At 43.4% G+C, this 23,923-nt stretch overlaps 1 protein-coding gene and 1 long non-coding RNA gene across 10 annotated transcripts in view; one reads left to right on the top strand and one right to left on the bottom strand.

Annotated features, from left to right (window-relative positions):
- The window catches only part of LOC310758643 (spermatogenesis-associated protein 7 homolog), a 60,736-nt gene extending 48,189 nt beyond the window's left edge, over positions 1–12,547 (bottom strand). For 3 of the 9 annotated variants that reach the window (XM_083605434.1, XM_083605428.1, XM_083605429.1), the window contains exons 1-2: positions 12,468–12,547; positions 912–986 (exon numbers count right to left, since the gene is read on the bottom strand). Coding sequence is in view for 8 of the 9 variants with exons in the window: in XM_083605428.1 (XP_083461554.1) it covers positions 912–972 (61 nt within the window). In the remaining variant the exon portion in view is untranslated. Of the gene's footprint in view, positions 1–911; positions 987–11,329; positions 11,392–12,254; positions 12,308–12,467 lie in introns of those variants that run through there. The other 6 variants (XM_083605435.1, XM_083605436.1, XM_083605430.1 and 3 more) reach the window with 5 other exon arrangements.
- Positions 1–23,923, top strand: part of LOC310758848 — a 321,389-nt gene that overhangs the window by 95,247 nt on the left and 202,219 nt on the right. The gene's annotated exons all lie outside the window — the stretch shown is intronic.

Here is a 23,923-nt window from a genome sequence, read left to right as displayed (position 1 = left end):
TAAAACACCTGCTGAAAGTCTGAGGGTCCTGCTCCTGCCTCTCTCCACCAGGCCCAGGGCAGGGCCTGACAGACTACAAAAGGACTGCTGCTGCCCAGCAGAGTGTACTGTTTACTTTCTTTTAAAATGCTTTTTAATTGTTTTTTTTAAATATATAAATAAATAAATTATTTTAAATTGTTTTAAACATTTTTATGTGTTTTTTTGGGTTATTCGGCTCTTTATATTTTGATTACGTATTTTGTGTTTTTATATTGTAATTTTGCCTTGTGAACTGCCCTGAAACCTGCGGGTATAGGGTGGTATATTAATAATAGTAATAACAGTTAAAAAGCAATTGAACTATAATAGAATTAAAACAATATAAAAACAAATCTATTAAATCAAAGATAGTAAAAACAGCACAGCATTATTTAAAAGCCCTTTCCTCAAAAAACATTATTTAAAAGCCCTTTACTTCCTCCAAAAGTAAAACAATCTTCACCTGCTGGTGGAAGGACAACAAAGGAGGAACCAGTCTAGCCTCTCTAGGAAGGGAGATTCAAAGTCTGGGAGCAGCCACTGAGAAGGCCCTCTAAATGCTGAAACTAAATTTGCCAGTATGTGATTGAATCCCACCCGGAAAACTGTAAGCGTCCTGGGTCTCCTGTAAATACTCCCCACTTCAGTTGTATTAACACGGGAGTAAAAGGTCATGAAAACGGAGTAGTTTCCACATTATATTTGAGCATTCACGTGAGGTAAAAGCCACTTCTGCAACTATAACGGAATACAGTTCAAGTATAACACTCATTTCCACATTATTTGCAAACAGGTTTTTTTCTGGAAACAAATATCATGGGAATGAGCACTAAGGTGCTTTGAAATAAGAATGTAGCACTTGTTTTTGCTAAGAATGCTTTAGTACTTACAGCTACTTTTGATACTCATGTGTCCTCTGAAAGGCCCCATCAAGGAATACTTTGGGATCATGGCTATCTGGGACCCTTGAGGAGAGAGGAAAAAAGTGGGCATAAGTAATAAATACTTAGAATGACAATTTTTATTGTTTGTCAGGACTACTCAGTTTGTTTGTTTGCTTATATTGCTTTGGTTATTTATCAGAAGTATTCAGATACTGCCTCCAAAGCCAGCTAAAAAAAATAATCAAAACCACAAAACAATATTTGAAATACCAGTAAAATTGAAGATTTAAACCCAATTCACGGTACTTTAATACTATGGAAGTTGAAGCCACATATATTTATTTCAGGAGAGACTTTCATGTCTATTGGGCCACTACTGAAAAGGCCTCACAAGTCTGGTAGATCCTGAATGTATGCTCAGCAATTGGGACTTCTAAATATTTAGGCATATAAGATGCCTCATACTGAATCACAGACCATTGTTGCAGTAGCTTGCTATTGTTTACACTGATAGCTAGTTGCTGTCCAGAGTTTCAGACAAGGATCTTTCCCAGCTTTATCCAGAGATGTGGAAAACAGGCAGAATATTTAAACAGGACATTTGACAGCTCTGCTACAAAATGAGGGGATCCTTTAAGAAACACCTGTGGATCTGCAGACATATATTGAGTAGTTAGGATGGAGCGCACCACCTCTCAGGTTTGGTAAGAACCCCCCCCCCAATATTGTAATAAGATTGGGGCTAGGCTTGATGGGTTTTTGGAGTCTCCTCTATTCCTGTATTGAAGAATTGGTGCTGTTGAATTATGGTGCTGGAGGAGACTCTTGAGAGTCCCATGGACTGCAAGAAAATCAAACCTATCCATTCTGAAGGAAATCAGCCCTGAGTGCTCACTGGAAGGACAGATCCTGAAGCTGAGGCTCCAATAGTTTGGCCACCTCATGAGAAGAGAAGACTCCCTGGAAAAGATCCTGATGTTGGGAAAGATGGAGGGCACAAGGAGAAGGGGACGACAGAGGATGAGATGGTTGGACAGTGTTCTCGAAGCTACCAGCATGAGTCTGACCAAACTGCGGGAGGCAGTGGAAGACAGGCGTGCCTGGCGTGTTCTGGTCCATGGGGTCACGAAGAGTCAGACATGACTAAACGACCAAACAACAACAACAAAGACTGTCTTCTAAAGAAAAAAGACACTGCTAAAGAGATGAAATTGGGTGAGGAAGCTTATCCTGCCAGATGCCCTTTGGAGAACGAGTCTTCACATAAATAAAGAGTAGGCCAAGTACAGGTGACGTGTGGCTAAAGAAACCAAATAGCAGGAAACCCTTCTTTTCCTGGACGTGTCTTTCTCTTTCCCTACTCCTGGCTGGAGGTAATGTCATTCAGGTGTCTGTGAGTGAGAATTGTCAGCCAGTTTGGAACTGGGACTGATACATGAAGGAAACCAATGCTATGGTGATGACCCCTGTAACCCTTTGGGAGGAGAAGGAGCGTTAGTGCTACGAGCCTTCCATCTCATGCTCAGCCAATGCATCTGTGTGCATAAACCTTATATCAAAGAAAACACCACCAATCTCCATCTGTCTTCATTCCAAGAAAACCAGACCCAAGGTTTGTGTTGGAGCTCCTGAAACCTCTTAGCGCTTGGAGAATGGGATGTGTGTAGCCATCTTAAGGGCTTTGGGAGCAATACACAAATTCTCACAAATCAGATTTCATAACACATGAGTTCCAGTCCAGCATATTATTAGGTGGCAGACAGAGAGGATACAGGACCCTTTCATGATTATGTTATACTTCACATGATGATCCTGGATGATCTATTCATGTATAAATCCAGAAAGGCTATTATATACATCCCCCCCCCAAGAGTGTGGGGAAATGAGAGATCCATTGTTAATTTATTTGGTTCTGCCGTATCCAAAAGTCCTTGTTTTGGAGCTTATTCTGTCAACGCTGCAGCGGAAGAGTTCGGTGAGCTATTGCCCTGAGTAAAGTAAGATTGAAAACAGAAAAGAGAGAGAAGACACCACCATGGGGACCCAAGAAAATTAATTAGCTCCCTGCCAGGGCTCTATGATTTTACCTTCAACAAGTAGCAATAAATTGTGAAGCAAGCAAGGAGCTTGATTTGAAAATACAGTCGTCGAATGGAAGAGAGGCCCTAGTAAGCTGTTCAAATTCACAAGCCTTTTCATTTTGTTTGTTCTGTGCTTTTTTTCTATTTTCTTAGATCATGGGTAGGCAAGCTAAGGCCCAGGAGCCGGATGTGGCCCAATTGCCTTCTAAATCCAGCCCATGAACGGTCCGAGAATCAGTGTGTTTTTACATGAATATATTGTTCCCTTTTATTTAAAATGCATCTCTGGGTTATTTGTGGGGCATAGGAATTCATTCATTTTTTTCTCTCTTCAAAATATAGTCCGGCCCCCCACAAGGTCTGAGGGACAGTGGACCGGCCCCCTGCTGAAAAATTTTGCTGACCCCTGGCTTAGATTCTATCAGTTCCTACATTCTCTAATAAAAGACCCTGGGGTATGGGTGCAAAAATAGCTTTCCTTCTAGTCCACCATCTTCCTCCTGGGAAGTCCGCTTTCCTTCATGTTTTAGGTGCATACTTAAATATCGTCCCATTTATAATTTAACGCACTGTTCTTATTTCTCACTACAGGAAAACCAGCAGCAGCGGCAGCAGCAACTTAGCTAGCTGCCTGAAGCATCTATGGCATGCAGAGGTGACCAGGGTGATACCAGTGGTGGGGTTGCAGTGTGAGTAGGACACGGCCTGGCATACATTTGTGCCTTAGGCAGCCTGGTCCACAGCAAGTGAAACTCTGCATGGCACAAAGTTAAAACACCATCAACTCCTAACTTCTACAGCACATTGCTGTCAAAGACACAAGAGCTAATGAAAAGGAAAAAGAGTTGTGGCTCCAGTGGGGCACAGACTTGGCTACAGCACAGTGTCATACTGTAGGTATTGTTCTGCCTTCTGCAACTACAATGTGCAGCCTTTCGCTTCCTGTCTAAGTGAGGTAGAGGCAAAACAGCCCAGGGAGGCTGTGTGTGTCGCACCAGTGACTTTCTCTTATTTTTAGACTTGTGATAGGGTTGCCAAAAATGCTGGCCATCATTGATACAATGTTTATAGGTGTTGTGAGGGATGAGGAAATCATGACTAGCAAATCCTCTAAAGTAAGTCTAAGCTGCGTTGCAGCTACTATGGTTTCGTTCTTTCGGCTCAACATTATGAAACTACAGTGGTGTGAAATTGGGACGGCACCAGTTCTGGAAGCATCGCAAAGCAAGTTCTGATATTTATAAAATACAGAAGGTCTTGTACTTTCAAAAGGTCTTCTGTAAGAGCAGGCTTGACCCTACTGTGCTTGATAAATAACGTAAGTTGCATCATGGTTCTCTTAGAACTGGTTCCATCTATGGAGACACCTGGTTAATCCTGAAGTACAATGAGAAGTATGGCCTTTGTTGTTGCTGTTATCTTCTCATCCAGAGCCTGGTTCCTGTATATATGTTTGGATGGGACAGGGGTGTGTTTGAACTCTCATGGCTCGAGCTTTGAGACACATGAAAAAAAAATGCTTCCTCAGGAACAGGCAAATAGTATCCATAATGGTGTTAATGGAGGTGGGGATGTTTTAAATTGTGAAATTGTTACGTGTAAACTTTTTATTAGTTTAGTTTCATATAAGTTAGTTTGCTTTTAAGGGCAGAGGGTCAAGGCTGCCTTGGGAGTGGGCCTTAGCCAACATAATGACTGGGGCAGGTACCACTAGGGTGGGTGCAATAGGACACCCAACTTCAGTGATGATGGGCAGCAGGAGGAGTTGCTTGAGGGCCAGATCATGTCATTACCGAGAAGGCAGGTATAGTCACTGTCTGAAGACTATCCCTGCCTTCAGGTCTGGCCTTGGCCAGAGGAATACAGGTATCAACAGGGGCATCCCATATGACCTCAAAGTGATGCTGTGTAATGCCTGGCCAATGACTAATAAGACTAATGTCATCCATGATTTGATCACAGATGGGGGAATTGACCTGGCATGTGAGACAGGGACATAGTTGGACACAGCAGCTGGACCTGTTCTTGCCTCTTCCTTGTCTACCAGGTTTCTCCTATGCACAGCAACCCACGTCATGTGGGGGAGGGGTTTTTGCAGTGATTTTTTATGAAGTCTTAATTTTCACTGAGTTCTTATCTTAACTATGATTGGCGCAAACCATAGTTTCACATTATGTCAGAGCCCAGCCACTGTGTGTCCATCTAACTCAGTCTTGCCTTATCTGTCTGGCAGGGAACATAAGAACCTGTTGGGTCAGGCCGATGGTTTGTCTTTCCCAGAATCCTGTTCTCACAGTGGCCAATCAGATGCCTATGGGAAGCCTGTTGGCGCAAGAGGACTGTCCCCTTCTGCAGTTTCTAGTGAGTGGTGCTCAGAAGCATACTGCCTTTGACAGTGGGGGGTCTTTTTCAGCCCTGCTCCCTTTGAATCTTTTCAATTAAAATGTCAGGGACAGAACCTGACCTTTGGTACACAAAAGATCTGATGTCGCAATGGTCCTGTGCTTCTTTGGTGATCAAGGGGCTAGTCATTTGTCTCCTCTTATCTTGCAGCTCTCCTTCTTTCTGTCTGAATAGGGATTGCATTTTATAACTTTTTGGCATAATAAAATTTACACTTCTGTCGGCCCCACCGGCAGCACGCAGGCTTTCAGCAGAGGAGAACACACCAGGCAGTCCATTCATCAGCATTTGACCTCCACATGGGGGAAGGACCGGAGAACCTGATTGCTTTCTATTACAGTCAAAGCACCTCTCAGACTAGCAGCCATGCTGTGGGGCTCATTACAGATGTCGCAGAGGAGCGGAATTAAACACCTTTCCCAGTGATGGCAAAAGACATTTTTAGCCCAACAGAGCCAAAGCTTTGTGGAAGCAAAACACTTCTGCTAGTTTCCATTAGCAAGGGGGAGGGGGGATACGATTCTTGTCTCTGGTGCAGATAAGGGGAAGATAGGAAGGCGTGGATGGGCAGGCATGCACTACGAATGAGAGTAGAATATCTTATCAATGCAATATTAGTAAAACGACTAGCAAAACACCTGCCAAAATCATGGGTGAAGCATGGTTAAAGACACGTCGCTTCGGGAGGACATAAGAAGGGCCTGCTGGATCAGGCCGATGACCCACCTAGTCCAGCATCCTGTTCTCACAGTGGCCAACCAGATGCTTCTGAGGGAAGTGCAGAGGGTGGACACAAGCCTTCTTGGTGGTGGCCCCCCATCTAAGGAAAACTCTTGCCAGGAAGACAAGCCTGGTGCTCTCTCTAGTCAGTTTTTAGGTATTGGACTAAGACTTTTCTGATTACCCAGGCCTTTGGTTAATTAATGTTGCCTCCTATAGTGCTGCTCAGCTTTTGGTGGGGTGAGTAGTACTTGGTCCTTACTAAATTATTGCTGCATGAGCATTTTATGCCTCTTGTATTAGTGTCTTAATTTTTTCTGGTTTTAAATACGCTGCATTTTATTTTTGCCAGGTTTCTTTGAGACATTTTACTCTAAAAAGTGAATGAAAAATGAAATGCGAAATGAAATTTTTGAAAAGCTGTTTTTCCTTTTGTATGTTTTCGTCACTAATATGTACATCTTTACGCATATTTTTACCCTAGAATATCTAGCATGTTACTTGGCTAGAGAATTGCATTGCAAAATTCAGGGAAGTTCAAATTTCAAGGAATGGCTACAATTCAGTTCACTTACTGGTTCAGTAAGTGCGAATTAGGCAAACTCACCTTGAAATGCAAACAGAATGGTTTCACATGTGAACCCTCCCAAAATCCAGCTGAATTTTCTCAAGTAAGAAATTTGACCCAGCGCTAATCTAAACATTTCCCATGCTATTCAGAATTTGCTCCTGGTGTTAACCCATCTGCTAGCACAATTTGCCTTATGGAAATTTTGAATTTTACTACTGTTTACAGATATTACTACTGTTGCTTGACCTTTTTGGAAAGATAGAGGCAGTGGTTGCTGCTGCTGCTGCTGAACACAACTGTTTCCCTTCAGTTATCTATTCCCTTTCTAAAAAGGTATCTTAATGCATTCTCAATCAAACCTCATGTTGAGATTCAGGGTTTGCTGGTACTTGGATGCAATTGCTGCTTTAAAAGCTACAAACACTTACCGGTAAATAGAGTTGATTAACCGATTAATGGATTGATTAGAGCTTAAAAATAGAGCAGCAATTAATCAAAGCCAAGTGGCTATTCTTCTGCCATTAGCAGCACACAGATTCAGTGGCAAAAAGCAAAACAAAAAGACCAACATTCAGTTAAAACACATGGTTAAGACTTCACACACTAAAATGCAAATGTATACAGACTATCCTTTCACTGTTCCAATTGTGATAAGTTTATTCAGTAGGTTCTCTCTTAAATATTGTCTCTTTTGCTTCATCCTGATGTAATTGATGCACAACTGCTAATTCTGTGATGGACAGTAAAAGAATGAATTTCTAAATTTTGCATCTTACTGCTTTTTAACATGTGCTAATCTGAAGCTACAACTTTTATTTTTCATGGGGTTTTTTAACCACTTAATTTCGCTGTGTCTTCTGTCCTGGAGATAAGTTCAATTTAAGAGCTATTGCTGCATCAGATGATTACATGGACAAAACTGGATCTTTGGCCAGACAACACAATACATTGACCAGGCTTTGATTGCAGGATGTTCCTGGCAGAAACAGCCAATGTGAACACCTGATCTGGATTCACACCCTGGCTGAGGGCTGGGAAAACCTGTAGGAGGGTTTTAGCTCTTTGTCTCCTAGTGTTACGGTCCTGATTTGGAGTCCCTGCACCAGCAATTGTTATTGCATGGGGGTACTCCCATTTTAGGGACGTGGGTGGCGCTGTGGGTTAAACCACAGAGCCTAGGGCTTGCCGATCAGAAGGTCGCGGTTTGAATCCCCGCGACGGAGTGAGCTCCCATTGCTCGGTCCCTTCTCCTGCCAACCTAGCAGTTCGAAAGCACATCAAAGTGCAAGTAGATAAATAGGTACCGCTCTGGCGGGAAGGTAAACAGTGTTTCCGTGTGCTGCTCTGGTTTGCCAGAAGCGGCTTAGTCATGCTGGCCACATGACCCGGAAGCTGTACGCCGGCTCCCTCGGCCAATAAAGCGAGATGAGCGCCGCAACCCCAGAGTCGGCCACGACTGGACCTAATGGTCAGGGGTCCCTTTACCTTTACCTTACTCCCATTTTATTGAATGGGAGTATATACCAACATGCCATACCCCCCAACACTTCTCCAATGAAAATGGGGACGTCCTAAAGAAGAGCGGGACATTCCGGGATCAAATCAGAAACTGGGATGGCTTCTCTAAATAGGGACACTTGGAGGATCTGCCATGTATATTGCAGGCATGGGTCTCTTTGATACAATGCTGAAATGTATTTATTTGTTGGCCTCCTTTTAGGCGCTAACCCATCCCACAGCAGCTTCCAACATATAATATTGAGTTTAAAACCATAAAAATATAATTTATTTAAAATGAACCCCCCAAAGAAGAATGAATGATAATACAGCATTCATCTCTGGAAAAACAGCCCCGTTACTGCCAAACAATCAGTTTGTTCTGTTACCAATGTATTGGCATTAACAGGGATAGTTATAAAAAGAAGGGAAAGAAAGAAATGACTAGGTGAATGTTGTGGTGTTAGTTGCATATGCACAAGGGCCAGTAGGTGGCACGATGCAGGAAGGTCAGAGTTTGCATCCAGGAAAATAAAGTTTCCTATGCTTTTCCTCTCCCAATTTGATGTGCTGGTTCCCTATTAATCCTACAGATGGTACATGCTGTCTATCTAAATCTAGACTGTCTCTCTTCCTAGCTGCTGGATGAGAAGTTATTGTGTAAACCTCACATTTTAAAATATAAGGGGTTACACATGGTGGTCCCCACTCTCCTCCTTCCCTTCTGATGGCCATTTGGCAACGCAAAGAGATGTTCTGTGGTAAAATGATTGTTGGAGCAACTAAATCAGTGACAAATCTTGGCCCCTGCTACTTTCACAGCCTGCCATTAAATGATTTGCAGAATTGGGAACACAACCTTCCCATTTCGCATACTTAAAGTGTCCCCGCTCCCTGCATCGGATAGCAATACAATTTTATGTTGTCTCGGTGCAGATGTTCGCTCTATTTCCGGGAATCCAATAGGGGAAAAGGAAAGAGGAGTGTCTTTTTTCGGAAGAGGCCAGTGACTGAGGACACCTCTCGATGGACTGTAGACCTGCTAATTGCTGGCCTTTGCTCTACGTCAACCCGGAAACTAGCAAGGATTAGCTTCATGGATCAGCAATATTTGCTTCACAATTTGCTCCACTATTAACACCCGAGGTTCCTACTAATTGTTCCACCGCTGTAAGTTTCAGCACATGAAGGTGCGGGCTTTAATCACAAGACTGCCGTTCCAATATTGTGTTAATGAGCCCTGGGCACACAAACACCAGCAGTGAGCACTTTTTAATAAGAGCTACAGAGCAACTCTCATTTTATTAAGCAATGAGACAGCGGCATATTATTGCCCGATGGGCTGATGCTCAATAAAGTCTCCGTGTGTCAAGGCCTGACACAAATTGACTGCCCATCAGATTCTAAATCACAGCTGTTCTATCCACCAGTGTGGCCGGATGCAGGGCGGTTGTGTGTGTGTGTTGTCTGGAGCTCTGCTGCCTCTCCAGATAGAGCCAATCATATCTGATCCCCATTGCTTCCCAGCAGTGAGCAGTGCCGAGCCTGATCTCTTACAAAGGTAACAAAGGCGCCTTTTGTGCAGTACAAGGAGAAGTCACAAAAGAGATGGTTGCAGGGGAGGAGAGAACAGAAGTAACTCTTCCTGATGCTGGTTCAATAACGAGACAACAAAGAACCTGTATCTCATTTTTCTCTCCCCCATTTGTTTTGGATCATGTCCACAAGAGCCTTGCTCTCGGGACTATATTAATACTGCTGGGGATTCTGTAATCGCACCATGTCCTGCCCTGACTGCAGGGCCATCAGGAATGCAAATATTCCAATTGTTCAGGGCAGTTTTAATCAACAGGCAGGCAAAATGGCTCATGGAAACACAGCTATGATGTTTCCCAGGCCCTACCAGTTGAAGTAGCCCATTATCCTATTCTGTCTGTCATTTTGCCAGTGTGGCATAGAAATTAAAACATTGGATCAGGAGCTAGGAGATCAGGGTTCAAATTCCCATTCAGACATGAAGCCACTGTTTCTTAGCCTCACCTACCTTATAGGGCTGTTGTGAGTACAAAATGCAGAGAGGGACCTTGAGCTCCTTGAAGGTAAAGTGAGATACAAATGTAATAGCAAATAAAACGCACAAGACTGTGCCAATGTTTTAGAGGGTGGGCCAAGAACGCCAAACTGGATGCCATGCTGTTGGTGATTCATCCTCTGTTAAGGTCCCTTTGATAATTTGTACTATTAAAAAGAAAAAAATGCAACCTTTGAGCTACAACAAATATGTATTTGACTTGCTCTAGTTATGCCTTTTAAAAAAGCAATATACAGACTTCACAGGTGAACTGAAAAGTTATACAGTACAGTGGTACCTCGGGTTACATATGTTTCAGGTTACAGACTCCACTAACCCAGAAATAGTACCTCGGGTTAAGAACTTTGCTTCAGGATGAGAACAGAAATCGCGTGCAAGCGGCGCGGCGGCAGCGGGAGGCCCCATTAGCTAAAATGGTGCTTCAGGTTAAGAACAGTTTCAGGTTAAGAACGGACCTCCAGAACGAATTAAGTACTTAACCCGAGGTACCACTGTATGCTGTTATCAATAGTTACTAGCTATGATGGCTATGTATCACTGCCAGGACTAGAGGTGGCATGCCTTTGAATGCTGGCATTCACAAGTGGGCAGAGTGTTCTTGCACTCCTGCTTGCAGGCTTCTCAGAGGCACCTGGCTGGCCAATTTGCAAACAGGATGCTAGACTAGATGTGCCTTTGGTCTGATCCAGGAGCGCTCTTACGCTCTTAAATTCTCAAACCTGGAACGAGATACCGGGCCCAGAGTATAATGTCAGATATACTTCTATCTTGGAACGAGAGGCTGCTTGATAACCCCATGTCAGTGTTCTCTGAGCTCTTTAGCATATGCTGCTAACATTCCGCAGACGAGAACGGGGACACTCTTAAGCACATATAATACCTCTATTCTGACACCAAGTATCACCGCCTACAAACTCCCTCCACAATTATCACACATCACAGAAGGTTCTTCTCTGCCTGCTGTTCTGCAGCATTCAGTCGCACTGCACAGCCTGTTCTGCAGCAGTGTCTGAAATGGGGTACATTTGTAAAATGACCATTAACAGTTTGCTTTTCATACCTTAATAACCTTTTACAGAATGATTACAGTCCCGGAATGGATCTGGTTGGACCTCGTTGGCACTGGGGAGGGACAACAATGCATTGACAAGGGTGTGTGGTTGATTCATTGGTTAGAATAATAGATCTTTCAGATGATTAACTTACTTTTAAAACAGTAAATGAACTGGGCAGGTTTTACCCACAGCGCCACCCGCGTCGTAAAGGTAAAGGTACCCCTGCTCGTATGGGCCAGTCGTGTCCGACTCTGGGGTTGTGCGCCCATCTCACTTAAGAGGCCGGGGGCCAGCGCTGTCCGAAGACACTTCCGGGTCACGTGGCCAGCGTGACAAGCTGCATCTGGCAAGCCAGCGCAGCACACGGAAACGCCGTTTACCTTCCCGCTATAAAGCGGTACCTATTTATCTACTTGCACCCGGGGGTGCTTTCGAACTGCTAGGTTGATTAAAATACTTTAAATCTCTCTTGTGTTCCTCCCCCTCTATTTAAGCTGACCACCCCCCCCAGCTGCCTAGATAACTTTATGTTATGGGACAACATGCAAATGTCATAAAATAGTTAATAAATATTTTGAGGGTAACTTTTGCAAACCTTGGGCATCCCTCTAGCTTGCTGACACCTTCTTCTTGTGTACAGATGCTTTATAATATTTACATGCCTATTAAACATGTGTGAGTGACTGGCCCAAGGTCAACCACTGAGTTTTGTGACTGAGCGGGGATTTGAACCCTGCTGTCCTAGGTTCTAGTCCAAATACTCTAACCACTACACCACGCTGACAAATTGGGACAGTTGAGACATGCAAGGAAGGCTGGAGTCCATATGTAAAGAGAATACAATGCATTTGATGGGAAGGGGTGTGGGGTGTGTGAAGCAAGACCAATTTTGCTAATTTTGTGCTATGAACAACAACAACAAAAACCCACTCAACTCCTGGTGTCCTCAGATCTCCTGTTCTTTTTGAGAGCTACTGCAAAGACTGGAAACAGAACAGAGAGGGAAGAGACATATGCTTCAATTCGAACTTTTAAAAACAAGATTCTCTCTCACACACCCTCCCTCCCTCGCTGAACAAACAGACTTCTAGTAAAGAGGGAAGTGGGGAAGAAAGAAAGGAACAAGCCCAGATCCTTTCTTACCCTGCTGAAATGGCTAAAACCGTCTTGTTCTGGGTGCAAAGGAAAGTGAGTGTGTTTCTCAGCATTCTCTCAGGAAGTCTGCAAAGGCTATAGGAAGGTGTTAGTGAGCAGTGAGATTATTCCCATAACAACAGGAACTACAAACCTGTCACCCAGGGAGCAATGAACAGTTCAGGGCAAACAGGCCTCTACTTGGAAACCTCAGAGCTTGGGTCATTCTAGGCCAGACCGGCTTCTGCTCTGAAATGCTTTTAAGTCCATGTGGAATTGTTTTTTTCTGGAGAGCAAGAGCACACGTGTGAGGAAATGAAGACTTTGGCTCCGTACACACTTTACATTTAAAACTCATGGCTCTTCCCCACTGAAAAAATCCTGAAGGCTTGTTAAAGGTCCTGGGAAATGTAGTTCTGGGAGGTGCAAACTATAGTTTCCAACATTATTGGGAGGCAGACATGTGCTTTAAATGTACGGTGTGCATGCAGGCTTTTTTGAAATTATTTGGGAAAAGGTGGGGTGAAGAAAGTAAAACCAATCCTAGAAAAATTTTTGGACTGGCATTTTTGTACACTCTCCTTGGGAGCATGACTATAGGAACTGTCACAATGAACTTTTATACTTCAAAATTTGTTGCTATATCCCCGACTCAAGGTGGTAAAGCTGTCCGTGAGCAGCTGCCTTACTACCTTAGTGATATCATTTCTGCGCTGCAGGCAGCACTCCCCAGACAGTTTTTGCTCTGGTTTAGGAGACATTCTCTTCCAAATAAGTGATTTTTGTAATCCCACTGAGTTCTTCATAAAAAATGCATTTTTATTTCAAAGCAGTCACGTTTATTTGGGAGTTTTAAAAGCTGCTTTAATTATCTCTATTTATAGAAACACTTTTTTATTTTTAGTCCCAAGTCTCAAGATTCCTGCAATAAAGATTAGAAGCGTATGCCCGTGTGTGTGTGTGTGTGTGCAGAGAGGGAGAAATCAATGCGGATTTTCAGGTTTGAGAGAAAACGCAAAGCGCTTGGGATGTGTGATTAACAAGTTGTGCTTGAGAAGAAACATACCCACTCCCACCCAAAAAGGCCTTCTGTCAGTGTGTGATCTCTTCTCCACTTGATCCAGTTGATGAAAGTGTTAATGGAATTCATAATGACTCTCCATGCATAGTAGAGCCCTCAGTTTTCATGACTTGGGCAGGGATCGAGGGGCGTGTGTGAGTAGACTGTACGGCCCACTACAAGGGGCAGGTTGCTATAGGGGAGAGACTGCTGGAACCCCCAGGGGCAAGCTTTTAAAACTGGCTTGCAACCCCCACCCAGCCTGGGACCCTTTTAAGGAGAAGCTGCCACCTAAGAATTCACTTCTCTCTCTGATATATTTTTGTGGGCTTTGCCCAGAGCATCACTGCATTGGGTCATTTATACATACGTTAAGATTTTGCTGCCTTGAATTTTTACAGTTTGCATCGCCTTTGAATTTGCACGTGTGCAGCTCTCCGTGAGTCACCTTGGGGTGGTTTTTGGTTTGTTTTTGCTGAAAGGCAGCATATAAAAAACAATAACGTAACACAACACTGCCCCTCCCCGACATGAGTCGAATTAAAACTTGAAAGCAGCGTCTGAAGAGGGCTCTGACATCATGGATCACAGTACATACGTGGAGGCATTGAGATGGCATGAGGCAAAGGGGTGGAGCAAAGGAGTTTGCATACCTTCCTTTGCAATGGTCTCCCATCCACATTATGGAAGTCTGTGACAGACCTAATTGGGGTGTGTGTGTCCTGATGCATATTATTATTATTATTATTATTATTATTATTATTATTATTATTATTATTCCTATACCACCTTTCACCCACAGGGCAGTTTACAATATGAAAACACAAAATACATACCATAATGACAAACAAAGATACACTGCTACCCCTGATGGGAGGGTATTCCACAGGGTGGGCACCACTACCAAGAAGGCCCTCTTTCTGTTTCCCTGTAACTTTACTTCTCACAGTCATGGAACCACGAGAAGGCCCTTGGAGGAGGACTTCAGTGTCTGGGCTGAATGATGGGAGTGGAGATATACAGAGCCAAGGCTGTTTAGGGTTTTAAAGGTCAGCACCAACATTTTGAATTGTGCTCGGAAACGTGCTGGCTTTTTCTTCAAGTGGCCTGTTATTTACTATGCTATTTATTGTTGATTACAGATCTGCTAAATTTTGGGGTTGTTTGGATGCTTGTTTGATTAACTGTTATACTGTCTTTAAAACTGTAATATTGTGTTTTATTGCATTGTGCTGTATACTGATTGGAAACGAACATAAATATGAAATAGCCCTCACATTGAGGACGACACTGGAGTACGTAATCGGCTTCTATCACTGATTTTTTAAAAAGCCCATCTCCCTTTATTTGTCATTATGTGCTCCACTAGTTACTATGAATGGGGGGGGGGGTCAATGTTAGTTCTACTTAGAGTAACATGGAAGTTAATGGACCTGACTAACTTAGGCTCATTCATTTCAATCTCTACTCTGAGTAGGACTTTTAGCTGAATTGAATTTATAATTTATATACCCAGGGTGGAATGTCAGCTATCAAACATTGCAATATCGTTTCTCTGCTCCTTCCCTACTTAAGAGTCATTTTTCAGGGTAGGGCAAATAAATAAAACAAAAGCTCTGCACATCAAACATAACTGTAGCGACATTTTGGCAGTGCTATTATTTATGGCCATTATTGCCTTTTTATTTTAATATGGCTAAGTGCAGGGGCAGGGGGGGTTTGCAAAAGCTCTGTTTTGGTGTGCAACCTTTGCCAAGACCATGCTTAAAAATCTGGCTGCCTGGAAAGGTCTCAGCCAAGGTCTCAGCCTGTCTCCCAGGCAGCCCCATGCTATGATGCGTGCATTCGAATAAGCATATGTATCCTGTGCTTACCTACCCCTCCCTTTCTAGCAGCAACGGAGTCACCTGGTGCTGCAGGAGGAGGAACTCAGCAAGCGACTTGTTTTATGTTCCCTACGGAGCTGATTCCTAGGCAACTGTCCCATCCATTTAAGCAAAAGGACCACCCCTGCCCATTTATCAAGGGAACATTTTCTGTGCAATTTCAGGAAGGTAATGCATGTTTTCAATCAGCTGTTTGGAATTAAAGACCTTAAGCATTTCACAAAACACATCCCTAGTCAAATTTAGCTATAGTGGCATTTCCTGTGAAGCACTCTCTCTGGCTGTACAAACATGGCTGAACTGCAGGACACTAGCTAGTGCAAATTCTTTGCTGGGTGATTCATAAATAAAAACAAACCAAAAGGTGAACATTAATAAGCTTTCGTTCTCTTGCCCCCCTCCTCCCTTCTAATTTTTAAAACCACAAGTAGGATCAACACCAAGGAATGCTTTTGAGCAGAACAGCAAGCCAGAGCTTTGAACACAGCTTATACCTATTAGTTTTGGTTTTGCCTGTGTTTGTTATCCTGCGCTATGATGACATGGCACATTCAAGAGAATTCTCACAAGGAGAGTCAACAAGAAGATAATCTCCACCCCTGCCCCGCAACCTTAGAGAAGAAATTTCTTCAAAAAGCGAACACACGCCAGCAGTTTCCCCCACCCCAAGATGAAAATATATTTCAAATGGAAGAATATAATGTATAAGAATAAACACTGCCACTGTACTGTTCATTCCAAAAGCCAATCAGAACTCCCACCAAGTGTCATAAACCTAGGAGGCAGAATTGGCCAAACACTTAGGGTGGGTCAGAGCTGCTGAGCTGCCTTCCACAGAGGTGGGTGAGATAGTGACCTCAGTGTGGTGCAAACACACCAGTGAAGCCAATCTAGTGCTCCTGCAGTTGTGTTTGCACAGTGCCAATCTCCCCACCACCTTGCCCCTCCTCCCTTTTGGTCAGAAACATTGATCCATCTGTCAGGAAGAGCTAGCATGCTGGTTGTGTCCCACGTGACAAGTCACTTCTACTAGGACAAAGAGGGGTGGGGGTTATTGTTTGGCTATGTTTTTGTTCTAACCATTTATTTGTGCTTTTATCTTGTATTTTCAGCTTGTGAACTGCCCCAAGATCTTCAGACGAAGGGCGATATATGAATTTAATAAAATAATCAAGGGTGTCCTAGGTTTGACAAAGGTTAGGGAGAAGCGGCTCCTCTTCCCAGTCCTGTCCCTATTATCGTCATTATTGGTGTACAACAAAAAATCTGAAAACAGCAACATACAGTGGATGCTCAGGTTTTGCGAACGTAATCCATGCGGGATGCACGTTTGTAGCCCGCAGCGTTCGCAACCCGCAATGACACATCTGCGCATGCGCGGGTTGCGATTCGGTGCTTCTGCGCATGCGCCACTGCCGAAACCCGGAAGTAACCCGTTTTGGTACTTCCGGTTTCGGCGGTCCGTAACCCAAAAAAACGCAACCTGAAGTGTCTGTAACCTGAGGTATGACTGTACATAGTTAAAGTTAACGACACATAACAGTCTAAAATCCAGTCTCAAGCAGTGGCGGAGGAAGCCGCTCGGGTGCCTGGGGCGGCGGGATGCACTGCAGGGCCTCAGGAGTCTGCTTGCCTCCTCCCACTCAGCCGCCCTACAGCTGGGGGGGGGGGCGAGGCAGCAGGTGGACCGTTTGGGCAGTGCAGAGCCACCGCGTCTCTCCCAGGCCCAATGGTGAGTGCCGCCCGGCATTTTGTCACCCCCCTAAGTGGTGACATCCAGGGCAGCCTACACCCGCCTTCCTCCGCCCCTGGTCTCAAGCACATATAACATACAATAAAAAATGTCTGAGTCACTCTTCATGGAAAGCCCTCTTTAAAAGATGCTGTTGCACGCCAGCCCAATCTCTGAGCAGCACGAGATTCTAGGAGTTCCTGGCACTTACCCAGGGTTCGTGTTCCCTTTTGGGAATGAGGCACATTTATGTGTTGCCTTTATGATACGTGGTTCATTTACACATATATACAACCTGAGCCAGCGATGGAGGGGTTCTCAGCATTAACACCCCAAGAGGGTCTTGTTTCTCCCATAGCCGCAGCCTTAGATTCAGACATCAAACTTTGATCTCCACCCTTGCTCTCCCCTGCTCTCTCCAGCTTGCTTTATCTGTTGAAAGGTGGGGGCAACCATTTCCTGTCTAGCACAAACCCTTTGATCCTTTGTTTCCTTAATGGCCCAACAACCAGGAGGCTAGCCTGGCTTAATTAGCTGCTAACACTTGCTAGATCCAGGGATAAGAGTAGTCTGACACTCAGTTTAACACCCTAAACCTTGACTCAATTATAACACTTGCTGAATCCAGGGATTAGAAGTGCCTAGCACCCGACATAAAAATACTTTCTATTTTAAAATTCCTCGCCCCCAACAGGTTTTCATTCCTGCTGTAAACCTTCACCGCATGCGCACAATTCCCATCAGAGTGATAGGCCATAAACTGGTGACAGCATAAAAGCGATGACTTGAAAGTGATTAAGCAACTCCACTCACTTTCATATCATTTCTGCATTTGACACACATACACAGGTTTTTACTGGAGCAACAAGAGCTTTGACTGGCACTTGATCTAAAATATCTGTCTGTATCTGTCATCCTGCAGATATAAATAGCACCACATGCTTCTTGGAATTCTGCAATTTCTTCGCGCAATAAATTACTAAAACATACTGGCCAGGCCTTTAGCCAGGAAGTCTAATTTGTTAATATTTTAATCACCAATTTAAAGTAATGATCTGGAAACCTGGACCAACAGGAAGGATGTGAACGAAAAGAAAAGCCACAAATAGCTTGTTGACCGTGTATATTTAATGTAAATTTCAGTGACAATATCAGCCAGCGTGTTGTACAATTTGTCCTGTACCGTGTGATCCTGACCCTCTTGGGATACATCCTGTCTCAATTTTCACAGCTCTACTTGCTATCCCCAGGAAATTATGTGTTAACCTATGAACTATAAACACTGCAGCAGGAGAGTATCAGCGGAGTCCCCCCTGCAGCAGAACAGACAGAATTAATGTTTCTAGGTAGAAGGCTGTCTAATCTAACCCTCTGCTGCAAGGCATGATGCTTAATCCACACCACAGAAAATTTAAACCCATCACAGAGGACCATAACACTTCAAGGTGCTCTGTGTGGGGCTGCCCTTGAATACGCCTCAGAAACTTCAGTTGGTCCAAAATGCACCAGTCAGATTGCTGACTGGAGTTCCCTTTAGATCTCATATAACCCCCATTTTAAAACAGCTGCATTGGTTACCAGTTTATTTCCAAGCCCAGGTAAGGTTCAGCCCTGAATGACATAGGCCCCAAAGACTGTTTCCTTCTCTACAGACCCTTCTGGGTCTTTAGACTGGCAGAGCGGCCCCTCTTGATAGTTCTGCCGCCGCCGCCTCCAGAAACATAGGGGTGGGGGTAGCCCAGAAAAGGGCATTATCTGTAGCACCCCCTAAGTATAGTGTGTACGCAGCCAGAATCAAGTAATTGTGGTACCCAATCTACTAATGTGACTGCAAGCCAGTGGGTGCTACTTAATCGAAAGGTACAAGTACCTGTACCGAGGACAGGAAACATTAAAATGAAATAAATAAAATAAAATAAAATAAAAATAAAAATAAAAATAAAAAAATTGTCCAGTAGCACCTTGTTGTTGTTTAGTCATTTAGTCGTGACCGACTCTTCGTGACCCCATGGACCAGAGCACGCCAGGCACTCCTGTCTTCCACTGCCTCCCGCTGTTTGGTCAGACTCATGTTTGTAGCTTCAAGAACACTGTCCAACCATCTCATCCTCTGTCGTCCCCTTCTCCTTGTGCCCTCCATCTTTCCCAACATCAGGGTCTTTTCCAGGGAGTCTTCTCTTCTCATGAGGTGGCCAAAGTATTGGAGCCTCAGCTCAGGATCTGTCCTTCCAGTGAGCACTCAGGGCTGATTTCCTTAAGAATGGATAGGTTTGATCTTCTTGCAGTCCATGGGACTCTCAAGAGTCTCCTCCAGCACCATAATTCAAAAGCATCAATTCTTCGGTGATCAGCCTTCTTTATGGTCCAGCTCTCACTTCCGTACATCACTACTGGAGTAGCACCTTAGAGACCAACTAAGTTTGTTCTGGGTATAAGCTTCCGTGTGCATGCACACTTCGACTCCACAAAAAAATGACTACTTGTTTGCCAGTCATGAAGAATCTAGATTTTGCTTTCAGCTGACATCACTACTGGGTTTAGTGGCATCCAGATTGGATCCAACATTTTCATAATCTAGTTTAAAGATAGGATCCAGCTCGAAACCTTGATCGGAACAGCAGGTATCTTATTGGTTCAAGCCAGCTCCCATCTCAGTTCAAAGTGTGTTGTGTGTCCATTTTGCCTCTTTCTTCACTTCGTTTGCTGAACTGCCGCTCACAGCCAGGGGCTCAACACCATGTGGCCTTGATCAAAGCAAGCACATACCAAATCAACAGCGTGAAACTGGCCGCTTTGCAGAACCCGACAGTTTTATGGAGAGACAAGGTTTCGCTCAGTAAGTGTCATACTTTTGGAAGCGGCCCTTTCTCATTTCCTTGCAGGAAGAGAACTGTTGTCTCATTCCAGTAATTCCTCAACTGCCTAATTCTGTGAAATCAAACAAAAACCTTGGACATGTGCATAAGACAATCCTTCCAGATTTTAAAGCGGAAAACTGCAATATAAGGTCACACGGTGAAATATGCTTGGTTCAAACTGCAGAGAAATGGTCCTGCTCCTCTAAATTTGTTTGTGCCCTTCCTACAATTGTCCACTTTCTCTTCTCTTCCCATCCCCTGTTCTACGGAAGAGATAAAAGACAGCGCTACATGAGAGATTAGTGGAAGTGGGTGCTGGAGATGAGAGGGAGAGTTATCATCTGGAGACTCAGTTTAGTGCATCATGGTTTATCCTATTTGGAAGAGTCGATTACTTGTTGATTTGCTTTTTTCTTTGCTGTTTGCAATCTTAAATACTTTTCACAGGTTACACGATCCATCCCCAGCTAAGTCAAAGCGTCCAATTATATTGCATAACTTTACAATGACATCAAGAACTGCATGCACTTGGTGAGGAATATCTCTTCTGTGTCATGCATATCTATTCAAGATGGAGAAGGCCTGCCATAAGCATTGTCTATTGAGAGTCACAGATAAAGATATTCTTCTGTTCCATTCAGCCTTCCTCAACTGGTGTTAAAACGCAAGAGCCCTGCTAGATCAGACCACAAACTGGTCCAACATCTAGTCCAGCACCCTGTTCCCACAGTGGCCAACCAGATGTCCATGGGAAGACAGCAAGCAGGACCTCAGCTCAAAAGCACGGCCCCCACTCATGCTCCCCAGCAATTGGTATTTGGAGGCATAGTGTCCCTGATACTGTAGGAAATCTAGCCATCACAGTTAACATCAACGGAGAGCCTCGTCCATGAATTTGTTTTATCTCATTTTAAAGCTGTCCATTGCTTGACCTCGTGTTAGTGAATTCTATGTTATAGGACAGTTTCATCAACCTCAGCCAACATGGCCAATGGGAAGAAATCATGAGAGTTGTACCGCAAAGCACCAAGTTGGGGATTATAGCTTCAATCAAAATCGGGGGAAACAAAAATTGAAAATGTATTTTGGATTTGGGTGTTTTCTTGTGCATTTTTGTGTGTGGATCTGTTAAATTGTTACTTTTCTCAGGTTTGGAGGTGGAGCTAGGCCAGGATAATTTCCCCCATTTTCTCTTCTCTAAATGTTCTCCTCCACTGGACTTTTGTGGTGGCTTAAAAAGAAGTAGAAAAACCTCAGTGATTTCTATAATAAAGGAGATTGATGTTGAACTTAGATCCACCTTTGATAAGACATTCTTAAAATGGCTTCTTGGGATGAATTTGCTGAGAGGGTAATTTAACAGAGGGCAGGTGCAAAATGACCTTTCCATTTGCACTTTATCATTCTGCAGCTTTGAAACTGTGGAGCGCTCAGACAAAAGTTACATCTAGGTTACAGAGGCTAAGACTGGGAAGCTTATTAATATTGCCCCAGACCCCTTCTTAAATGTCCAAACTTTTAAATAATTACACACGTCGTTCGTAGGGGTTCAAATTCTTGTCAGTGTGAATTGATTTTGCATGAGTGCAAAGAGTGCCTCTAAATCTAAGGCAGCAGGAGAATCAACTTTTGGGGGAAGTAAATATTCACTGAGTTAGTTCTCCACTAAATTCTAACGCTGTCATTCAGGTCACTACCTTGAAAATGGTGTCAGGAGCGCCGGTACTCAATATCAGCACATTTGGTGAATAGGGACATTTATTTATTTATCTGGACCTTGGAGAAAATGCAACTATAAGAAGTTCAATTGCAAGTACACTGTGAGTATATCTGAAAATACCGGTAATTCAGGTTTTTTAACTGGAGCAAAGGGGGGAAACCCAGTTTAATTCAGGCTCCTTTTGCACTTTAGGGCATCACCTTCCATATCCAAAAAGGAACATGTTCCTATTCTTTGGTGGTCCATTCTTTATGCCAAAGGGAGTTTATTTTGTTTTGTCAAAATGAGAAACAGGCAATTACATATTAGTGCAGCGGCAAAATATATTAGCTCTTGTTTTAAATATTAAGAGTGGCCAAAATTCCACCCCCAAATTTATTAAGATATACATCCAAGGAATTTCCTAAATAACTGCATCCCACAACATGTGGCTTGGGCTCATGTATCTGAGCAACCTAACACAATTTACTGATTTTGTAATGGAAAAGTTGCTATGTTACTATGAAAGTCGTGCTAATTTTCCTGCCTGAGCAGATTTTGCGAAATTTCAACCTTGCCTGCTTCAAACCTAATAGCAAGATGCAAGTAAGTAAACTTGTTTGCAAGATGTCCTATAATTTCACACACAGGTTGCAGCACCTACATGTGAATGAACTTATGTGCAGGTAATGCCCTTCCACCTTGCCATTTAATGCATTCCACCTTCCTGTAAGTAAATCTGTTTCTGGTCAGCCACCCTAGGATGTAAAAGGGAATTATAGTCCAAAACATCTGGAGGGCACCAGGTTGGGAAGCCTGCCCTAGTGGCTGGGAACTGCTCTTCTCCGTAAAGTTCTCCTGACCTAAATAATAATTGCAAGGCCAAGTCTTTAGTTCATATATCCAAGTGCATTACCCTGAACTGACAGCAGCTGAATACTAACTAGGGATAATTTCATGTACAAGTGGAAGCATAACCTTAACAATAAGGTCTACTCGCAGTACTCAAGATATTCACGAGTGCATTTGAGAAATATCGTTATCTGCTTTATTGGTTGGTATTAAAAAGTCAAATGGCTGACATTATACTTTTCTATATCCCTGGCATTTAATCCGCTGCTGTGCAGTTTGATTATGGGAAAATGGCATTAACGAAGAAAGGGTAATTAGCTCATTTACAATGTGCAAGCTGTCATCGGTGTAGCTTATGGATTACTGTAGGAATATTTTGTTCAGTGCCTTCCCCTTCCATCCTATATCTAAGGCCTGGTTGTCACTGAAGTAGTAAACCTGCCAGGGCTGTACCGCTGCTGACTTCAAGCATTTCTCTGCCTCCTTGCAAGGTAGAAAGCTTCTCCACATAACAAACTAACAGTCTGAGCAACAGTGTAAGGGATTGCTTTTGCAATGGAGCAGCATTTGGACATATAAGGCTACAGGATCCCCATCCCTGCTGTAGGAGATATTACCAAGATGCAATCCAAATAATTAAGCTTTCTTGCTTACAGCGGAAATCCTTTAGCCAAATCTCAGACTCTTTGTGCGCCTTCTTTATAGCCTCAGTTTAGACATCACGTCAAGCCATGGCTAAAGAAACTTGAATACAGTTTGGCATGATTGAAAACCCACGGTTTGTAATTGGCTGGCTAGCCATAATTGGACACCATCATAGTTTGAAATTGGTTCACTGACTCCTCAGTGCAGGAACATGACACACCCCTCCCTGAATGAGATGCCAAATAAAATGTTATCCCCTGGGAAACAAAGGAATTGAAACAAGATTGCAATAAATGACCGGAGTCCTTGCTGAGAAACAGTGTAAAGAAATAATAATCCCCCTGCCCGTCATGTTATAACCTGGAATTGAAAGATACACTTGGATAGAAGATTAACTGAAAACTATCTGAATAATACGCCATGGTATGCTTGTGTCCCCTACTCCCAAGAGAGAAACGTAAAGAAGAACAAGCCCAACATCTGATTCACAAACAAATCTCTAGTCCAGGCTATTTATATTCTTGGACATCAAGGTTTTTCTTACATAATGTTGTGTGCACCCCAATCTCTGAGCAGCAGTGGAGATTGCCATGGTTTTATTTACACATATATACAGCTTGAGCATAGAATGTGAGGGCTGACAGCATCAACACTCCAATAGATCTTGCCTCTCCTTTATTTTTCCAGAGAAGCTCCAAACTCAGCTTTGGGTCCAGCGCTGAGCAAGACATGC

The sequence above is a fragment of the Podarcis filfolensis genome (assembly GCF_964270895.1).
Source record: "Podarcis filfolensis genome assembly, chromosome: 3".
NCBI lineage: Eukaryota > Metazoa > Chordata > Lepidosauria > Squamata > Lacertidae > Podarcis > Podarcis filfolensis.
The sequence above is the reverse complement of the archived record's forward strand: the minus strand, read 5'-3'. Positions and strand labels throughout refer to the sequence as shown.